Source organism: Haemaphysalis longicornis, unplaced genomic scaffold (assembly GCF_048455015.1).
Source record: "Haemaphysalis longicornis isolate Haplotype H1 unplaced genomic scaffold, Haemaphysalis longicornis Haplotype H1 scaffold_5, whole genome shotgun sequence".
Taxonomy (NCBI): Eukaryota; Metazoa; Arthropoda; class Arachnida; order Ixodida; family Ixodidae; genus Haemaphysalis; species Haemaphysalis longicornis.
This window is the reverse complement of record NW_027526385.1, coordinates 2,266,930-2,284,277: the sequence shown is the minus strand read 5'-3', so window position 1 is coordinate 2,284,277 and position 17,348 is coordinate 2,266,930. Positions and strand designations below refer to the sequence as shown.

General features: G+C 47.6%; 1 protein-coding gene and 1 long non-coding RNA gene across 4 annotated transcripts in view; both read left to right on the top strand.

Moving 5' to 3' along the window:
- The window catches only part of Step (cytohesin steppke), a 49,236-nt gene extending 47,056 nt beyond the window's left edge, over positions 1 to 2,180 (top strand). For all 3 annotated transcript variants that reach the window (XM_077669769.1, XM_077669767.1, XM_077669768.1), the window contains exons 3-4: positions 471 to 547; positions 1,776 to 2,180. In XM_077669769.1, coding sequence (XP_077525895.1) covers positions 471 to 547; positions 1,776 to 2,078 — 380 coding nt within the window. In that variant the 3' untranslated portion in view covers positions 2,079 to 2,180. The remainder of the gene's footprint in view (positions 1 to 470; positions 548 to 1,775) is intronic.
- A 4,462-nt stretch (positions 2,181 to 6,642) lies between these two features.
- LOC144137787 (uncharacterized) lies at positions 6,643 to 15,360 on the top strand. The gene is made up of 3 exons (XR_013315735.1): positions 6,643 to 6,914; positions 7,633 to 7,752; positions 14,802 to 15,360. It is a non-coding gene; the product is annotated as an uncharacterized LOC144137787 (long non-coding RNA).
- Positions 15,361 to 17,348: the final 1,988 nt, after the last annotated feature.

The following is a 17,348-nucleotide window of genomic DNA, read 5'->3' as shown; positions in this document are numbered from 1 at the left end:
TGGGAATGTGCTTTCAAACTGCTGGAAAGCTCTGAAGCTCCTCTAGCGTGAAACCACCAGCACCGTGTTGCCTGTGGACGTTTTGAAGAGGGCCAGGACGGCAGGAAAGGTCAGGCCGGCTGACTTGTGGCACTTTCCGCAGCAGCAGGGTTTCATTCAGGCCGACCCTGGGGCTGTCGCTGGGGCGAGGGAAAACCCTGCCTTGTTAGTAGCAAGCCGATCTGAAATAGCCAGTGAAACATGCAAGCCTGGAATTGAATGCCCAGTGAAGCCCCCATAGAGATTGCAAAAGGAATTTTGGAAAGTGAAAGGACGGTGGACAAAGTGTGAATGCCTGTGGAGGAAGCCTGGCAGCCCCTCTTGCTGCTACCTTGCTTTGCAAAAGCTCACCCTTGCTGCGGATCTGTACACGTGGTGTTCTCGTGGCCGCCGCTGTGTGCTCACGCGTCCTCCCGTCTCTCCCCCTGCAGGTGGCCGTTACAAGAGCTGGAAGAGGCGCTGGTTTATTCTGAATGACAACTGCCTCTACTACTTCGAGTACACCACGGTAGGTGCACAAAGCGGCTCCCTCTGGCACCCGCATGGGGGAAGGATTCTTCAGCTCTTTGCTTTGTGGGATAAGGAGGGAAGTATTTTCAATGTAATACCGAAACCGGCAACAAGGGCTACTATCAGCCTTTGTCTTCACGTTTCGCCCAGCTTCCTAGCGAGCTATCTCCCACCCCACAACTGCACGCTGTGTACCGCAGCAGGCTGTGGGTTGTCAGAGCAAAGGAAGTGGCAGGTGCATTCACTCGGTGGTATTTATTGCTCTATAGTAACCACCCAAAGGGCATGTGGGCTGTCCAGCTGGGAGTGGAAATCTATTTCCTCGACAGGGCAATTCAAGGGATCGCTCTTGACGGCGGCCGCTGTTGCCCTTTTTGCCCGACATTTGAAAGAAGGAGATCACCAAAGACGTCCTCTCTCGTCGCCTCACTTCCCAACCAGCAACTTCTCGCAGATTGCATCCCCCGCGCGCGCACTCGACAGCAAGGAGGCAGTTTACCTCCCCCACAACTAGTCGGGCAAGGTCCCGTGAGGAGCAGAACGTGTGTGCATGTCGCATCCACACATTTTTGTCGCCCTGACTGCTCGTTTCGTCCTAAAGGTAGAGGAGAAGTGAGGCTTGGGCAACCAAAATCGGGTAGAGAGCTGCCCGGCATGGCGAGTACATGGCTTCCTTGCTTGGAATGGTGCCACAGCAGGTGTAGGGGACACTGTGCACCAAGGTGGGGTAGGTGTTCTCGGAATTGCAGTAAAACCCTGTTAAAAATCTTAAAACCCACGAAGAAACCCATCGAAATGAACAAAATACAAAAATTTCACTTCACAATTCACATGCAACGAAGTTGCAAATCGGAAAAAGATGCTGCTTTGCTGTTGAAGGTAACTGCAAAGTGGGGTTATCACAGAAATAAAAAGGAAACCAGGTGTTCTTGTGGCATGCATGCCTCAACAGGCAGGGGTTTTGCAAATGGAGGGGAGTAGATTTGTCTCTCTGTACATGCATAATCACATTGCTCTACAGTTGATGTGCTTGCTGCATTTTTTCTTTTTCCACGCGACTCAGTTTGAGGTAGAAATTCAAAGCTGCTCAGTACACCTGATGAGTGAACACAATTACAAACTGATCAAGGTGGCCACACCGTCACTAGGATAGGGGACGGTAGGGCCCTGCCTGCAGACCGGTGTGGAGAGTCCTTACCCTGTCCTTGTCCTTACCCTGGCCGCAGGACAAGGAGCCTCGGGGCATCATCCCTCTGGAGAACGTGCAGGTGAAGGAGGTGCAGGACCGGCACAAGCCCAACTGCTTCGAGCTGTACTCGGTGGGCAGCGAGCTCATCAAGGCCTGCAAGACCGACTCGGAGGGCAAGGTGGTCGAGGGCAAGCACACCGTGTACCGCATGTCGGCCGCCACGCCCGAGGAGAAGGACCAGTGGATGCAGTGCCTGCGCCAGAGCATCAGCCACAACCCCTTCTACGACATGCTGTCGGCACGCAAGAAGAAAGCCGCGCAGCACTACAACCTCAAGTGATCGGGCCGTCCTCGCTCTGCCAGTCCATACAGCGAATCTAGTCACAATTTTTGTACATATACCCTCTATGATGATTTGCAATAATAAAACGCAATTAACGCACCGGGCTCTTTTTTTTTTTCTCCACCAAAGTGAGGCACAGGCTGCTCTTGGTGGGGACTGATCCGCAGGGAAAAAAATTCGCCGCCGCTCACAAGCCTCGGGTGCCGGCATTTTGCTGGTGACGGTGTGGACGACTGGGTATTCAGCATTGAAACAATCTTCGTGGTCACGTCTAGGCAACTGTGGTACTGGGTACAGTTGTAATCAAGAGAGAACAGTTGCAACTCTAAAACGTGTGCATTTGCCTATACTCGCTAATATACAAAGCAGTGAGGCAGCAAACGATCAGAAGCAGTTCTGCATGCTACTACGATTACTGAACAAGAAACATTGTGCTATGTACAACTACCGAGAATTGGTGGTAATACAAGTGTTATTGTGCTACAAGGCCCACGAGCAAGTTAAGAAAGGTCCTGCAATGTGCTCACCTGGTAGCAAAGATTTTTAATGAACTGAAAACTTATGACGTGGGAGACCAAGACCTAATGTTAGCAAATGATTGAAGCATTTCTCGTTGCAATGGGGAGCACTGGCATTTTTGACTGGACATCGACCGAATGTAACAGTTCCACCAAGTGCTGGTGCAAAACCAAATGCACTGAGGCCCAGTGCATTTCCACAAGCGGCACGTGCCTGTACCGTCTTTCGGAGAGTTCTGGCATCTCCATGCCGTGGGCCCATCGCACTTAATTCTGGCAGGGGCGTGGACAGCCGCCTTTCCCACGTGCATTGGGGATCCTATGGTGCATTCTTGGAATGTACTTGGAACTCCTTGGGATTGCACCTCCATCCGTCAGTGGGGTTGAGGTCATGGTCATGGCTGTGACAGTGCCTGCACGTGTGTGTGTGTGTGTGTGTGTGTGTGTGTGTGTGTGTGTGTGTGTGCGTGCGCGTGTGTGTGTGCGTGCGCGTGTGTGTGTGCGTGCGCGTGTGCATGTGTGTGTGTGTGTGCGTGCGCGCGCGCGTGTGCATGTGTGTGTGTGTGTGCGTGCGCGCGCGCGTGTTCGCATGCAGTGTTTTTACTGCTAACGGCAGGTTGTTTTGTTGTTGCAAGGCCTGACAAGTGTACACATCGCAAAATCAGGGTAAGGTATGCAGAGAATGCTTTGCACATTACAACAGTGCCAATATCTGTGTAGTGGAAGCGACATACTGGTACATGCCCCATTTTAACTCAAGGTGTCTCCATCACTGCCTGAAACAATCTCGAGCCACTACAACCCTATGATAACCCGCCGCAGTGGCTAAGGCGTTGTGCTGCTGAGCACAAGGACGCAGGCTTGATTCCCGGCGTGGCGGAAAGCACAGACGTTCATGTGTACGAGATTTCGGCACACATTAAAGATCCCCAGGTCGTCAAAATTAGTGTAGAGCCCTCCACTACGGTACGCCTCATTGCCTGTGTTGCGTCGGCATGTTAAACCCTACAGTCAATCAAACAACCCTATGATGTCCCTCTAGCTCCCTGGCACCGCCCTTGTGTCATGCACTGTATGGCCACCCATCCCATCCCGCATAACGCCCACCCTGTCAATGTTGCCTGCATCAACAGCCTCCGGAACAGTAAGCGCCCCCACCACAAAATCGACACCATTGCTATGCATTTCTCATTTAAAGGGACACTGAAGTGATTTGTAAACATTGCGGGATTACTAGCGCAAATTGTAGTTCGGAGTCCGTGGGCATTGTTTCGACCACTCTGGCCGCGTTTACGCGAATTTATTTAGTAGAAAAATCAATTCGAAAATGCTGTCCTCCTCTCTTTACGCTCGCCCATTTTCTGTGGCGTTTTCGTGTGACGTCAGCAGGAGATGAGCTGGAAAATGGCTGCGCTACTGCACGGTTCGCCGACCAGCCGACCTACCGATCGAGTCAGTCGGCCCAGCGTTTCGTCCGCCGGCCGCCGACGGGTCGTCGCTATTCGCTAGCTCAATTGAAACTAAGCCACAACACCTTTGTGAATGAATGAATGTGCCTTTCCTTACTTTGTTAGTTTGTATACTGTGTCAAACTCAGAGTCCGGGTCGCTCCACACAAGCGCTGCACAAGTGCACATGCGACGCTTCGCTGACTTTACGCTAGTAGGAAAATCTAAGGCCAATTGAAGGCGGGAGAAGAGTCGGCGAAGTGAATATAGGTACTAAGAAAATAAAATCAACTGAAACTTTTACCGTACAGCGCAAAACTAGGGAGCAGGAAGCACTTTTTGCGCTGGGTAAACAAGCACAGCGGTCAGCAGCACGACCGCACATCTGCGAACGCTTTTCCGTCAAAGAAATGCAATTGCTAGACGTGAGATATTGTGGACGTTTGGGGGACACTTACTGCAGGAGTGATATACAACAAATAGTCACATAAAGTACTTGAAATGCTTAAAATAAATAAAAGTGTAAACTGGTCATACATTATAAACCTTATATATCCAAGCCCGCCAGCTCCGGCTCGTGGCCTAGTGGTCGTTGTATATTTGTGTGGGCTTCTACTTGGGAGAGGACCACTCGAATGAATTTGTTTCGACGAACCCGCGATGGTGGCTTAGGGCTGACGCACCTTTTTGTAAGACAGCTTGTGAATCGATTTCTGTTTTTGCGGGACGTTCAAGACCCTTTTCTGCGCACAGTACTTCAAGTGCGGCTAATGCGGGCTTTGCCCGAATTCGTAGTTTCTACGAGTAGTATGACAGGGGGTATCTATGGATACTTTAAAGAGATTGTTGTGTCATCCCGTTTTTTGTTTGCTCGATTTTCGATGCACTATTTGGCTAATGTCACGCGGAAAAAATTATATAAGGATGTATGCGATGTGGTCATACCTGTACCAATGTATAGAGTTTTATACTGTGCAGGCCCAGGACAAGATGTTCTAAACAGGGTTAAGCGAATGGAAGTATCACCAGGAGCGAAGTCTTTTTTCTTTAAACTACACACGGGTACGCTTTCAGTTGCAACATGGATGGAGGGTAAGGGGATTTCTATGCCATAGGGAACTGACTGCTCTATTTGCAAACAACCGGAAACGGTGGAGCATGTCTTTCTCCATTGTTGGGCAGCGGTGTGTCTATGGGATGTCCTCCAAAGGACACTGCGAAAGGACTTTCCACTGAACCCCCATGGAATACGGTTTTTATGTATCGAGAGAGAGGATGGGGTGCCGTACGATCTCGTCATGTTGTTGGGCCTGCACAGTATTTGGCGGTCGCGCATGGCATGGCTCAACTGTGATGTAGACGCGCGGCCGACGCGACAATATTTCCGCGAAACTGTTTCCAAGTTCATTGAAATTCAGAGACCGAAGTTTTCTGTTCCTGAGTGGTTGCCAAGGGTGGAACCCCTCGCCATGCTTAGGGAATTTTAAATGACAACGCCAGTCCACCATGGCATGGCGGCCTTTTTGTAGATTGTGTGTTTTCTGTAGTACCTTTATGTTGTGTTGCACTGTCGAAGACCGGCAATAAAAAAAAAAAAAAAAAAAAAAAGCTCGTGGCCTAGTGGTCTGAGGCGCTGGATTTTCTGTTTTGAAAGTCGCAAGTTCGAATCCCGAGGGTACATGTATTTTTTTTTTTGTAAGTTGATTTTTTTGTATGCGGCCGATGTTTTCTGAACTGAGTTCACCATTTTTGGGCCGTAACGTTCACTGCTCCACGAGCGAGATCGCAGAACGCGCGCATACTGACAATGACGCGCTAGCGAGTTCTCGTTGGCGTGCTGTTGCCACAAGCACCGACTGCTTGCGGGCAGTGGGCCCAGGCCTGAATCAGCACACCCTTGGCCTTGTGCGAACTAGCTTTTTACGAACAGACATGAGTGAGGCAAGCTCCGAATTTGCGGGAAAAGCGCATGGCATTTGAGAGTCTGCGGTGACGCGGAGGACGTTCATCCACTGCGTAGGCCTCGTCTAGTGATTTCTACGATTCCAAGCCGCCCTGGGAGGTTTATCTTAGACATTTGACAGCCGACAACATGGCAGAAGCGCGGTACGGCGATAACTGAGATATCGAGAATGCCCATCCAACAACGCCATCAGATGTCAAGCATGTTGTTTTACAGAACCGAAACCGAAACTTGTTTGATTGCTAACCTTGGGCATCGTCCAATCACGGTGCCCCCCCTCCTGACGTCACAGCCTTTAGTTGGTGCGGCCGCCGCAAACCGCGCATAGTAGTTTTTCTTCTTTCGCGCTTTGTAAAATAATTACCAATTTGTCAACCGGATAAACGATGAATAGTGTGTTAATTTGAGCCAGTCTACACAGTGCAAGCAAAAACGGGAGCTGGACAAATTCACTTCAGTGTCCCTTTAAAAGACAAGTGCAAAACACCGCACTGCTTGCTGAATGAAGGCTATAGGGACCGGGCGGCCGTTGTATGGCACCACCGTCGTTTCAGTGAACAGCGCCGCCCGTGGCGAACCGCTCGTCAGTGGAATGCCGGTGGCGGTACCTGCCCTTCAGGAGAGGAATTAACCGACCTTTTGGGCGGGTGAGGAGCATTGCTAGGCGGATGTGACGTCACGTTTGCTCGCAGCGTTCCCGCGCGGTATGTTTACATTTTTCCGAGTGCTGCCTACACGGCGTACGTGCCGTAGCGATTCAAGTAGTCGCGTTCACAACGCAAGAATTCATAAACTGGCGATGTTTGTCGCCCTGTCAGTCGTCGTTCAACAGCTCCAGCGTCTTCTGGCACTACAGCTTTGCAGTTATCTGTGGGCGTTCAACTGTCCACCATCGGCCGACCAGGTGAGTGTTTTTTGGCGGGTTTGCAATCAGTTCGCATATCTCCTACTGCGAAGCTTGCTTTCTGCTCGCGGCAGTTATATTAGCGTCGTTTACGAAATTCTTAACGGCGCGTTCTCACCGTCTTGCATTCTCTGTTCGCGTCTGTCGGCGATCGCGAGCTGTTGACGGTTTGTTGCACGGCGCGGGAACTCGCTCGCATTGCAAACCCGTCTCGCCCATGACGTTTCCTTGTCTCTTTAATGTGGCGTCATTAACATCACTTGTTTTCCTCGACGCTTTTTCTAGACAACGTGCCTTGTGCTAACCGATCTTAATATTGTAACAAAAATGAACTTGCAGTACGATCTGTTGGTGAAGTTAGGAGCGTGACAGGTCCCTGTTGGCAAGGTTTTCGTGTGTGCGTGTTGTTCGTGAGGGCGTTGTAACACGCTACTTTAGCCTGTTGCACTCGTTGCTGCATCCAGCACTTTTGCTGCCCGGAGTGCCTGCCAAGGGATGCTTACGTCGTTATGTGTTTTCATCTTTAATAGTGGGGCCAATCGGCGTTCAATAACCGATGGAAATTCAGCGGGAACGACCTGGATAACGCAGGGCGGGCAAGAGCACTGCTTGTGTGGTCTTCGCTTTCGTTTGCCCTTTTTTTAGTCATCCTAGATTGTTTACTTACTGCTGCCTCAACGGTGCTTCATTCCTCATGTTCCATTTATTTCTCTTGCAGCATCTCCTGACTGCAGTCACGGTGCCCCTAGCCTGCCTGCAGCACTCATCCTGCCATTCTAGTGCAGGCCACTTGTCACAACCAAACGGGTTCCTGACTTTTCCTGGCTTCTATTTGATGGTATACTTTAGATCCACCAGTGCGTTCTCACTCCGTGTACATTTCAAGCGAGGGTTTACAGTAACACGGTAGTTGATAGCCATGAAGACAGCAGCGTGTGTACTAAAAATCAAGTTTAGTTATTTATGCCAATGTCAAAAAACCAACCTGGTCTATGCATCCATTCCAGCCTGACATTTTCAAATACAAGTCTTTCAGTAACTAGTGAAACAATGAAGAGGTAGGGATAGCTCATGCACTGCTTAATTACTACCTTCATTTTTTTACTGTTGAAAATTTATGGATGATGCTATATGTACCACCTAGTGAAGTCCCACCAGAAATTGTTATATGCACTACCGATATAGCACAATCTATGAGGTGGGCTGGCGTGACCTTCGTGCAAACAGCACCGACGTGGTTTCCGTCACAACAGTTTGCACTGTAGTCTTGGGCGTGTAATGGGTTATGGCTGACCACAGGGCCGTTTACAGTGCTTTCCAGCTTCCAGTGGAGGCAGGAACATAAATTATGTGGTCGGCCAGGGCACAGTACATGGTGTTAGTCAACACCATAGATATACCGTGCCTCGGATGCCCGCGTCATATATATATATTTTTTAATTTTACTCTTGAGTTTTGTGTAAGCAAGGATGTATCTAGTGCCCCTATGCTGTCTATCCTTGGTTTTTGTAAACACTAAGTAATATCACACTGTAGCTTTATTCGTCTTAATGAGATTTCTCAGGTGCCAGATTGCTCAGATCTCACATTGTTTCCTATGGCTGCAGGGATGTACAATGTCTTGGGTTCGATTCTTGGCTGCCGGGGCTGCATTGAATTTATAAAGCCAAAAAAATTAACCTTCTGTACACGATGTCTTGGTTTACGCTAAAGATCCTTGAGTGAGAGTTCTACCACACTGCCCTGTGCCTCATAGTGTGAAGTGACCTCAGTTTACTCGATTATGATGCAATTACTTAATGCCTTTTCATGTAAACTCTTGAGTGCAAACGGGAGAAGGTGCACCTACCTCGCCTTGAGCTGTTAGACTAAGTTGCCTTTTTCGCACGACATCTAAGCTGTGTGAGAAAGCCATACAGGGCTAAGAATGTTGTAAGAAATGCCTCTTACGTGAGGCAGCTCATACATAATGTTTAAAAAAACCGTGTCACATTATTTTGCAGTGCGCTCTTTAAACGTTTTACACCCCTCCTACCGCCCTGCTTTTATTGTTAATAAAGGCACTTTGCATATGTAGACACGGGAAAATGAAGCAGAAAGACATTAGATATTTTTTTCAGCTGGACAGTGTCGCAGGCTATGCACCTGACGCAATGCTGTTTGTTCATCACGGTTTGCACTGTGCTTTGAAACAATTTGTTACCAAGGTCAAAAGATTCACTTGGCTATTTCATGTCAGGAATGATACAAAGGGATCATCTGTGGAAGCAATGCCCATCTTATTCTTGTCATTTTGTAATTTATGAGAGCTGCTGCAGCCAAGCATTCTATGGTATATTTATGAACTAGAAAATACATGGAAAAGGCAGTCTCTAAGCTGGAGGGAAACTATCTAGTAACATATGCATTTAGTTTAAATAGTGGCGTGTTGCCCAACTGCTGGGCAACCGCATTAAGTTTATGGTGTGCTTGTGATTTGTTCAAGTATGTGAACTAGTCTTAGGCATTTACGTGTTGATAAAAGAATTCCGTGCTATCTTCATTCATTCACTGCAACTCGTTTGTGCTCATGGGGAGCATTCAGAATATGACCCTTAGCATGATAAAAATCAGAATACGCTTTACTCAGTTGGACTCAAGATATACCTGATCAGGACACGTCTACTCCTGAATGCTTAAATACCTGATCACATAAAAAATGGCCAACTTAACAAGCTGCAGGAAAAGAAGCAGCCCCATTCCTTCACCATAAAATAAAAAGAAGACAAGAAGAAACTATTTTACATTTGAAAAAGGTCCAGGCGAGGCTGTTGTTTCTTACGCTTTCAAGAATACATTAATACTGTTGTTGTTTTACAATATAAAGTGAATTTTCCTTACACTACTTCCTCGACTTCAGTTGATTTCCTTTCTGGGTGACCTATGAGACCAAAGGTGCAATGTAATTAACAGTATGGCTATGTTGGTTGTAAACATGATAGAAAAGGAGCACAAAAATATGCATGGCAAAATTCAGGACTTTTGTTGTGTTGTTTTTCATTTATAGTTAATTTTGTTTTGTACTATGGCACAATGCAATTCTTGAAACCAGCTTTCCTCAGAAACCTATTGAGCACAATTTTTCATACTAGGCAACATTACATGCAATGGCTGCACAACACTTTTTGCCTGAATATAAATGTGGCTTAAAAATGTCTCTGTTATTTTGAAGCAGGCAGTTTTCATTGCCAGTCAGACAAAATGGGGCCAGATGCCATCTGTGCAGAACCTCATGTGACCGCACCATGGGAGGAGGAGGACAAACATTTTATTGAGCCTTTAAAGGCCCCTTAGGGGACGTGGTGACCGGCGTACCGGTGTCCGCAGCAGCCCTCGCCGTGACCACCCGTTGGGTAGACAGGTCGGAGCTGCCCAGTGCCTCAGCCCAGTGCCCACCGTCTGCTAAGAGAGGATAGGGGTTGTGGGGACAGTTCCAAAGAAGATGGTCCAGTGTTTCCACTGCTCCACAGGCCGTGCAGTTGGTGGAGGGGTAGACGGAAGGATAAATATGGTGCAGGTGGTAGCGACATGGGAGGGTATGGGTTTGCACCAGTCGCCATAGCCGTTCTTCCCTGTTGGATAAATCCGGGTGTGCGGGGGGGAGCTGGCGGCGTGAGAGGCGGTAATGTGCCGTAATGTCTTGGAAGGTCAAGAGACTGTCCCGAGCTGATAGGGCTCCGTGAAAGGGTTCGAGGCTAGGGCCTGCTCGGACGGTGAGCTCTCGAGCGGCCCTATGTGCTGCCTCATTTCCCCCCACACCCATGTGGGCCGGAGTCCAGATCAGCTTTATTTGTATGGTAGGAGGATTTTTGAGGAGAATTCCGAGCGCCAGGGGCGAGATCATGCCTCTGACGTAATTTCGAATGGCCGTTTTCGAATCCGAGACGATAGTGATAGGGGGCGGCCTATGTGTAAGGGCTAGCGCAATAGGTGACCGATAAAAAGCGCAAAGGCTCATGGGTACGTTGTCTGCTCCAGCCACTTCCGGTTCGAGATCTCGCCTGGTCTCCCGTACGCCGGCGGCTTTCACGTGCGTGTGTGCGTGTTGTTTATTTATCACAGAGTGCTAACCTTTCAGAGAAGCCCCTAGTAGAATTCATTGTTGTTACACCTTGAATGTGCGAAGCATGAGCGGTTTTTTTTTTTTTTTTCAGTGGAAACAGATAAACAACAAGCACAAGCGCGCGTGAAAGCCGTCGGCGTATGGGAGGCCAGGAGAGCTCTCGAACCGGAAGTAACAGAACTCCGCGGGAGCAGACAATGCACCCATGAGCATTTGCGCTTTTTACCGGTCACCTATTGCCGCCTCTTCCGCCTCAGCGGGTCAGTTGGTGCGGTCTGTTTGGGATTTAAGAGGAGGAGTGTTGGGATAGTTGATTACTACTGCGACAGCGTATGCATCCTGCCATCGATAGCAAGCTGCGTCCACGTAAACTGTAGTGGGGTGGACGGGGTATTTCTCTGTAAGTGCTTGTGCTCGTAGTTCCCTACGCTGCTTGTTGAAAACAGGGTGATATTGCGCGGTAAAGGGTAAATAGTGAGGGAGCCATGAATGTCGGCTGGTACCGGGAGCCTGTCATCGCAGAGGATAGGGGCTTTAAGGTTAAGAGTAACAAGGAGAGTGTGACCGGTGGGGGTGGATGAGAGCCTATTTAGCTGACCGATAAGGTGGGCTTCAATGAGTTCCTCCGCAGTATTGTAAATGCCGAGTTTCTCGAGTCTGGCAGTGGTAGTGCTCTGAGGGATTTGTAGCGCCGTTTTTTAGGTCTTTCGAATGAGGCAGTTGACTTTAGAGAGTTCGGTACGCGAGGGCAAGAGATACGGGAGAGAGTAAGTGAGAAGGCTGAGCCCAAATGCCTGTATCAGCCGGATACGCTCCGTTTCTTTGAACCCCTTGTAGCGGGCAGCAATCCTGCGGATGAGGGCGTTCGTCTGATTCACCTGAGAAGTCAGCTGTGCTAGGTACTTAATGTTTGCACAATTGCGCTGTATGCAGAGCCCAAGTATTTTCAGGACTACCACTTGGGGAACATCTCTACCATCAATCCGGACCTCAATGGTGGGTGTCTGGGCTGGGTTGCCGGTTGATTTGGCAGGGAGGATTAAAAGCTCAGATTTTTCAGGTGAGCATCCAAGCCCAACTTGCGCGGCGGCGGTAACTAAGTCAGCTCCCTGTTAGAGAACCTCCTCGATTTGAAAGTCGCTGCCTCTGGTGGTCCACAGCGTAATATTATCGGCGTATATGCTGTGGAGTAAGCGAGGGATCGCGGCGAGCTTACTGGGAAGGTGGATTAGGGCAATGTTAAATAGGAATGGGGATAATACTGCGCCTTGAGGCGTGCCAATGGTTGGGAAATGGATAGTGTCGGATTGTAGGTCACCGAGCTGAATAACAGCCGTGTGGTCGAAAGGAAGTTACGGATATAGTTGTATGTGCAACGACCCGGAGTGAAAGTGGCAACGTTACACAAAATAGCCTGGTGTGATACGCGATCAAAGCTTTCTAAAGATCAAGTGCCAAAATGGTTCAATTATCTACCTTTGAAGGGGCAGCGATAATTCCGTGTTTTAATTGCAGGAGTACATCTTCGGTTTCCGCACCATGGGAAGTGTTGTCCAGTTTTTTGCAAATCGCTTGTTAGCCCTACGGGAACCGCAAAACGTGTAGTGAGTGCCATAATCTTTGTCTCAGCCTTATAAATTGACGTGAAACCTTTTTCCTCCTTACTTAAAACAGATTTCCTTTTTTGTTGTTTGATGCTGTTTACAGCAAGCACTTTTTTGTAGAGAAAAGGAACTGCCACCTGAAGAAAACACCTCTGCTTCAAAAATGCACTGATCAAGATTAGTATCATACTACAATGAGAACATATAAATGTTAAAATGTGAAAAATTAGCCATATACACAAATAACTAATGAAGTGTGCCGCTGCACAAATTGGTTTTCAATACATAAACAAAGGAGTGCTTCAAAGAGAACGGACAAGAAAAAGGGCAGGGGTGTTTTCTGGTCTGTTTCACTACAACCTAAAATGATGCTTTGGCTCTCGGGAAGATTAAGTACACTATTTCTATGGTACTAGGAAGTGTCCAAGCAGCATTTCTGACTCGCCCCGTCTTTCTACGAGCATTACTGACAGTTTCTCTCTTGTTGATCGAAGAAAAAAGTGAAACGTGCTGAAAGCATCAAATCTGCATTCGCACCGTTCAGTTGCATGGTCTGGCTCATTAACAAGGAACCACACGACAAACAGACGTGCTCACACGTCAGCTCAGAGTTGCGTATCGAGAAATTCTGGGCGAGCTAGAGAAGCTTGCCAGGTCTTGAACTTAAACATCAATAAAGCATGCATTATGCGACAAACCAACGACGACAGAAATAGCTACCATCATACTGGGAAAGTGTTCGAACCACTGTGGCGTGTTAACGCCGCGATCAGAAAGTTGCCACACCAGCTTGACAGCCCTGGCGCGAATCGTGTGTGTCAGTCCGGCCCACAATTGAAGACTTCCGCGTTATTACCGTGATTTGTGGCAGCCAGATTGGTGGGATCGACCCATGGATGATCGGTCAGAAGCAGTGACAAGCAGCCATGTTGACCCTCCGAACGCTTGAAAGTACGTGTAAACATATAAAAAAGTGTTTCTGACTGCACCTAGATAATGCTATATCGGTGGTGGGTATAGCACTTCATAGGTTGTATTCACTGGTGTGGCCCACAAGTGGGCGACCCTGTGTGTGCGCCGCCATGTATGTGCCGCAGCGTCTGTGATACGTCGGACTCCATGAGATTGCAGTAATGGACCTTTTTCTATTGCCAATCTGCACATGCGCGGGCTGGTAATCCGCCATTCTAGGCAGTCGTCTCGGGCAAAACAAACAAAAGGGTGCCCCCTCCACTTGTTGCTGGGGTAGCAGCTATGCTTTCTAGTGATGCACGTTTTTATTTCTTCTTTTTCGATAGCATGTGGTGAGTTGTGCGTGTACACAAAGGATTTCAAAGGAAAGGGGTGAAGACTTGAAGTTGACCACGGTACGAGCACATGGCTACCAGCAAGGGGGTGAGCGGTGCAAGTATGGCACAACTCGGGAGATGGCATCACGTGCACTGGCTTCATTTAATATAAATATAGAATATAAATATAAACCGGCGTGTGCATAAAGCATTTCTTCGAAAGCAATATTTGGTTTTTGTTTTCAACTGTTCATTAAATGGCACTTGTGTCAACATCGGTAGTCGCAGGCGACTGCAGCGTTGCCTCTGGCATGCCGTGTCGCTTTCGTTCACAGCTGCAGTTTCACTCTACAGTGATGCAAAGTTCTTGAGGGCAAGGAGAGCACCACCACGTAATTTGAGTGCAATTAATAGGTCTTCTCTTAATACTAAGGCCGACAATCAGGTTGAAGTGGTGCAGACGATATGCACCGAGGTTTTCTTTTTTCTGCGAGGTGTGGGCACAATGCGCAGGCACAGACGTGGTGGTTTCCAGTGTTGTCGGGTGAAGAAATCTCCCTCTGAAATTTTCAGTGAATACCATCTATTGGGTTGCAGTCCAGTATTTCTGAAAGGTTCTCTGCTATTGTGTCAAATTTTTTAGAGCAGTCATGGTCGCTAAGATGGTAGTCATGAGAAGCTGAATCGCTGTTCCAGAGGAGGCTGGAACAACTGCGCTATTGCTCCGCTTGTTCCCAGGCTTGGGTTATGACATCAGTGTCCTGACAGCACCACACCTAGCTTGCTCATCCCAGAGCTTGCAGTCTCCTCCTGATGCATTTTTCTTGCTCTTTGCTCCACCTCCTTTCCATCTTGAGGTTCGTGCTTAAATACTCTCATCATGTCTTTGCAGCACCTGCTGACTGGGCTCTAGCCTGTGCCTGCTGGTGAAGAGAAGTTTGCTGTGAGACGAGGGTCTTGACAAGCACGTAACTCCTGTTGTTAAAGTGAAGCTTTCAGGACCTCACTGATTACATTCAATGTGGCTACATAATGCACTGCAGGAAAGCTAACTTTACACAGTGAGTTTCACAAAGCGATGAGGATAAGCAAAAGCACATCAAGCACCTCAAGAAAAAACGCTTTCCATGGTCATAATGGAACCAGTGTCCCTTGCATTATGAAACCATTGTCTGTCAGACTGCACCCTTCTGATACGGTCGAAGCAGTTTAGATTTTGGACTTTGGCTCAAGTCGCAAGAGAGAGAGAGAGAATAAACTTTAATTAAATGCGCAAAATGCTTCAGAGAGGTGTCCTCATTCCAGGATGCCTTGAGCTCAAGCCGCGTTGACAGTCCTTTTGATCAGGCGCAGCTGACCTTTGAGGCCGGAGCTGGCCAGAAAGCTTCGAGTTAAAAAGGAACATCAATTTTTGATCAAAAACTTTATTTTTACAGTTATGATGATAAGAATCGGGGGATGCATGTGGTTTTTCATTGAAACTGTAGATATGAAATTTGTTTCTGTGTAATACGACTCTATTCAAATTTTTTTGGATTTGTATGTTTGATGTTAAGACAGCCTTTATAAAAAAACTGCTGGAGGGGCGCTGCTGAATAAAGTACCAGTTAACTGTGCACAAGTCAAGGAGTGCAATAATACTAGCATTATCATTCTATCTGGTCTGTAGCAGAAGTTACAGCCATGTGAAGTTTGGGCCTAGAAAATGGGAACCAGGAAAACTGGTGTTGCCATCCAGGCCCAAACTTCAAACAGCTGTCATTTCTGCTACAGACCATATATAATGATAATGTTAGTCTTATGGCAGTCAGTCCTTGATTTGTGCACAGTTCACCGGTACCTTGTTCAGCTGCATCCCTCAAGCAGTTTTTTTACAAAGGCTGTCAAAAAATCAAACATAAAAGCCAAATAAAGTTGAATATAGTTGTTTTACACAGAAACAAACTTCATATCTACAATTTCAATGAAAAACCACATGCATCACCCAATTTTTATCGTCCTAACTGTAAAAACCATGTTGTTTTTTTGTTTAAGACCAGGGTGCCCCCTTAGAAAAAAAGAATTTGAGTTTTTTGGTAGACAGCCCGGTAAAAGACCTCCCAAAAGCAAAGATTGTGGTGTGTTTCCACCATACTACTCTAGGGTGCTGGTGGCAACTGCCCTGGATGAACTGCTTTTAAACTTTATTTCAGGGAATGAGTGAAGATCAATCCCCTTTTACGGTGGGGTGCTACATGAATGGTTCATTTTTAGCCACTAGATTCAATGTCATGTCTTCATCCTCTCTCTAAGGGGTTTTGGCACCTCCCCTTAAGGGTGATTGACCTTGACTTGTGACAGCCATGCAGCACTTTTTTCATTTGTAACATCATGGCAATTCGCAGTCCCACTTCCAGTTTGTTTCCTCCTACTGTGTACTGTGGAGTACAGACTACTGGGTGGTAGTAGTGTCGCCAGCAAGCAGTCCTCTAGCTCCCACGTTGCTGTTCATCTATACCATCCAGCCATACGCCTGGTTGATAAGAAAGTACAGTGGCTACTAAGACTCCCAACCCTTAATTTTGTCCATTTGCCGTATTCTTCGTCTCTGTTCAGCTGCGTGGGAAGAATCAGCCGCAGCTGCTGTGCTCTTCTATTGCTCAGTCTTCTATCCAGAGAGTTCCTCTCCACAGTTATGTGCAAATCTGTGGTTGTCACTTTCATCATTGCTCTCTGTTACTTGTTCTGTCATGTGTTCATTAGTTGCTGTAATTGCAAGGGAAAAAAACGTGCACGCTTTTGTCTTACGACAATAATGGCTTTTTTTTTATTAACGTTTATTGAAATGTAAAAAAAAACACCCGGGGGCCTCTTGCTAGTGCATCAGACCCCCTTAGAAGTAGCGATTAGTTAAAGTTCACGACGGGTATGGGTGGGAAATAGCAAGGGAAAAATAGTGGGTCGGTATATGAAATGCAGGAGTGTGTCCCACACTGCCTCCGCTAAATTAGGTGGGTACGAGGGACGCAAGAGATCATTTAAGGAATTTGGTTGTAAGTTAGTGGGAAGGGTGTCTAGGAGAACCTGCCTTTCAGTTTAACTCAGTTTTCTCGTAAGGGATTCCTTGCTTGATTGTCATCTGAGCTTGGACGTTGCCTGTTTGAGCTATCACTTTTACTTGCATGCTGTTTGGACTTTTGATTGCAGTGGCTTTGAAACTTCGCCGCTTGATTTTGCTTGACGAAAGCTTCGTGTTCAACTGTCGTCGTCATTAGAATGTGAGGTGCACCATTTTTGTCTAATTTTGCATCTCGATGCACCGCTATCCAGATTCAAACTACTTTGACCATGTTGCAATGGTGTCACGGAATAGATGTTGGTTTCACACCGCGAGGGTCCTGATTTGTTTCTGACTGCAGGAAGCGTTTTTTTCTTTCAGCACTTCTTTACCCACGATCAT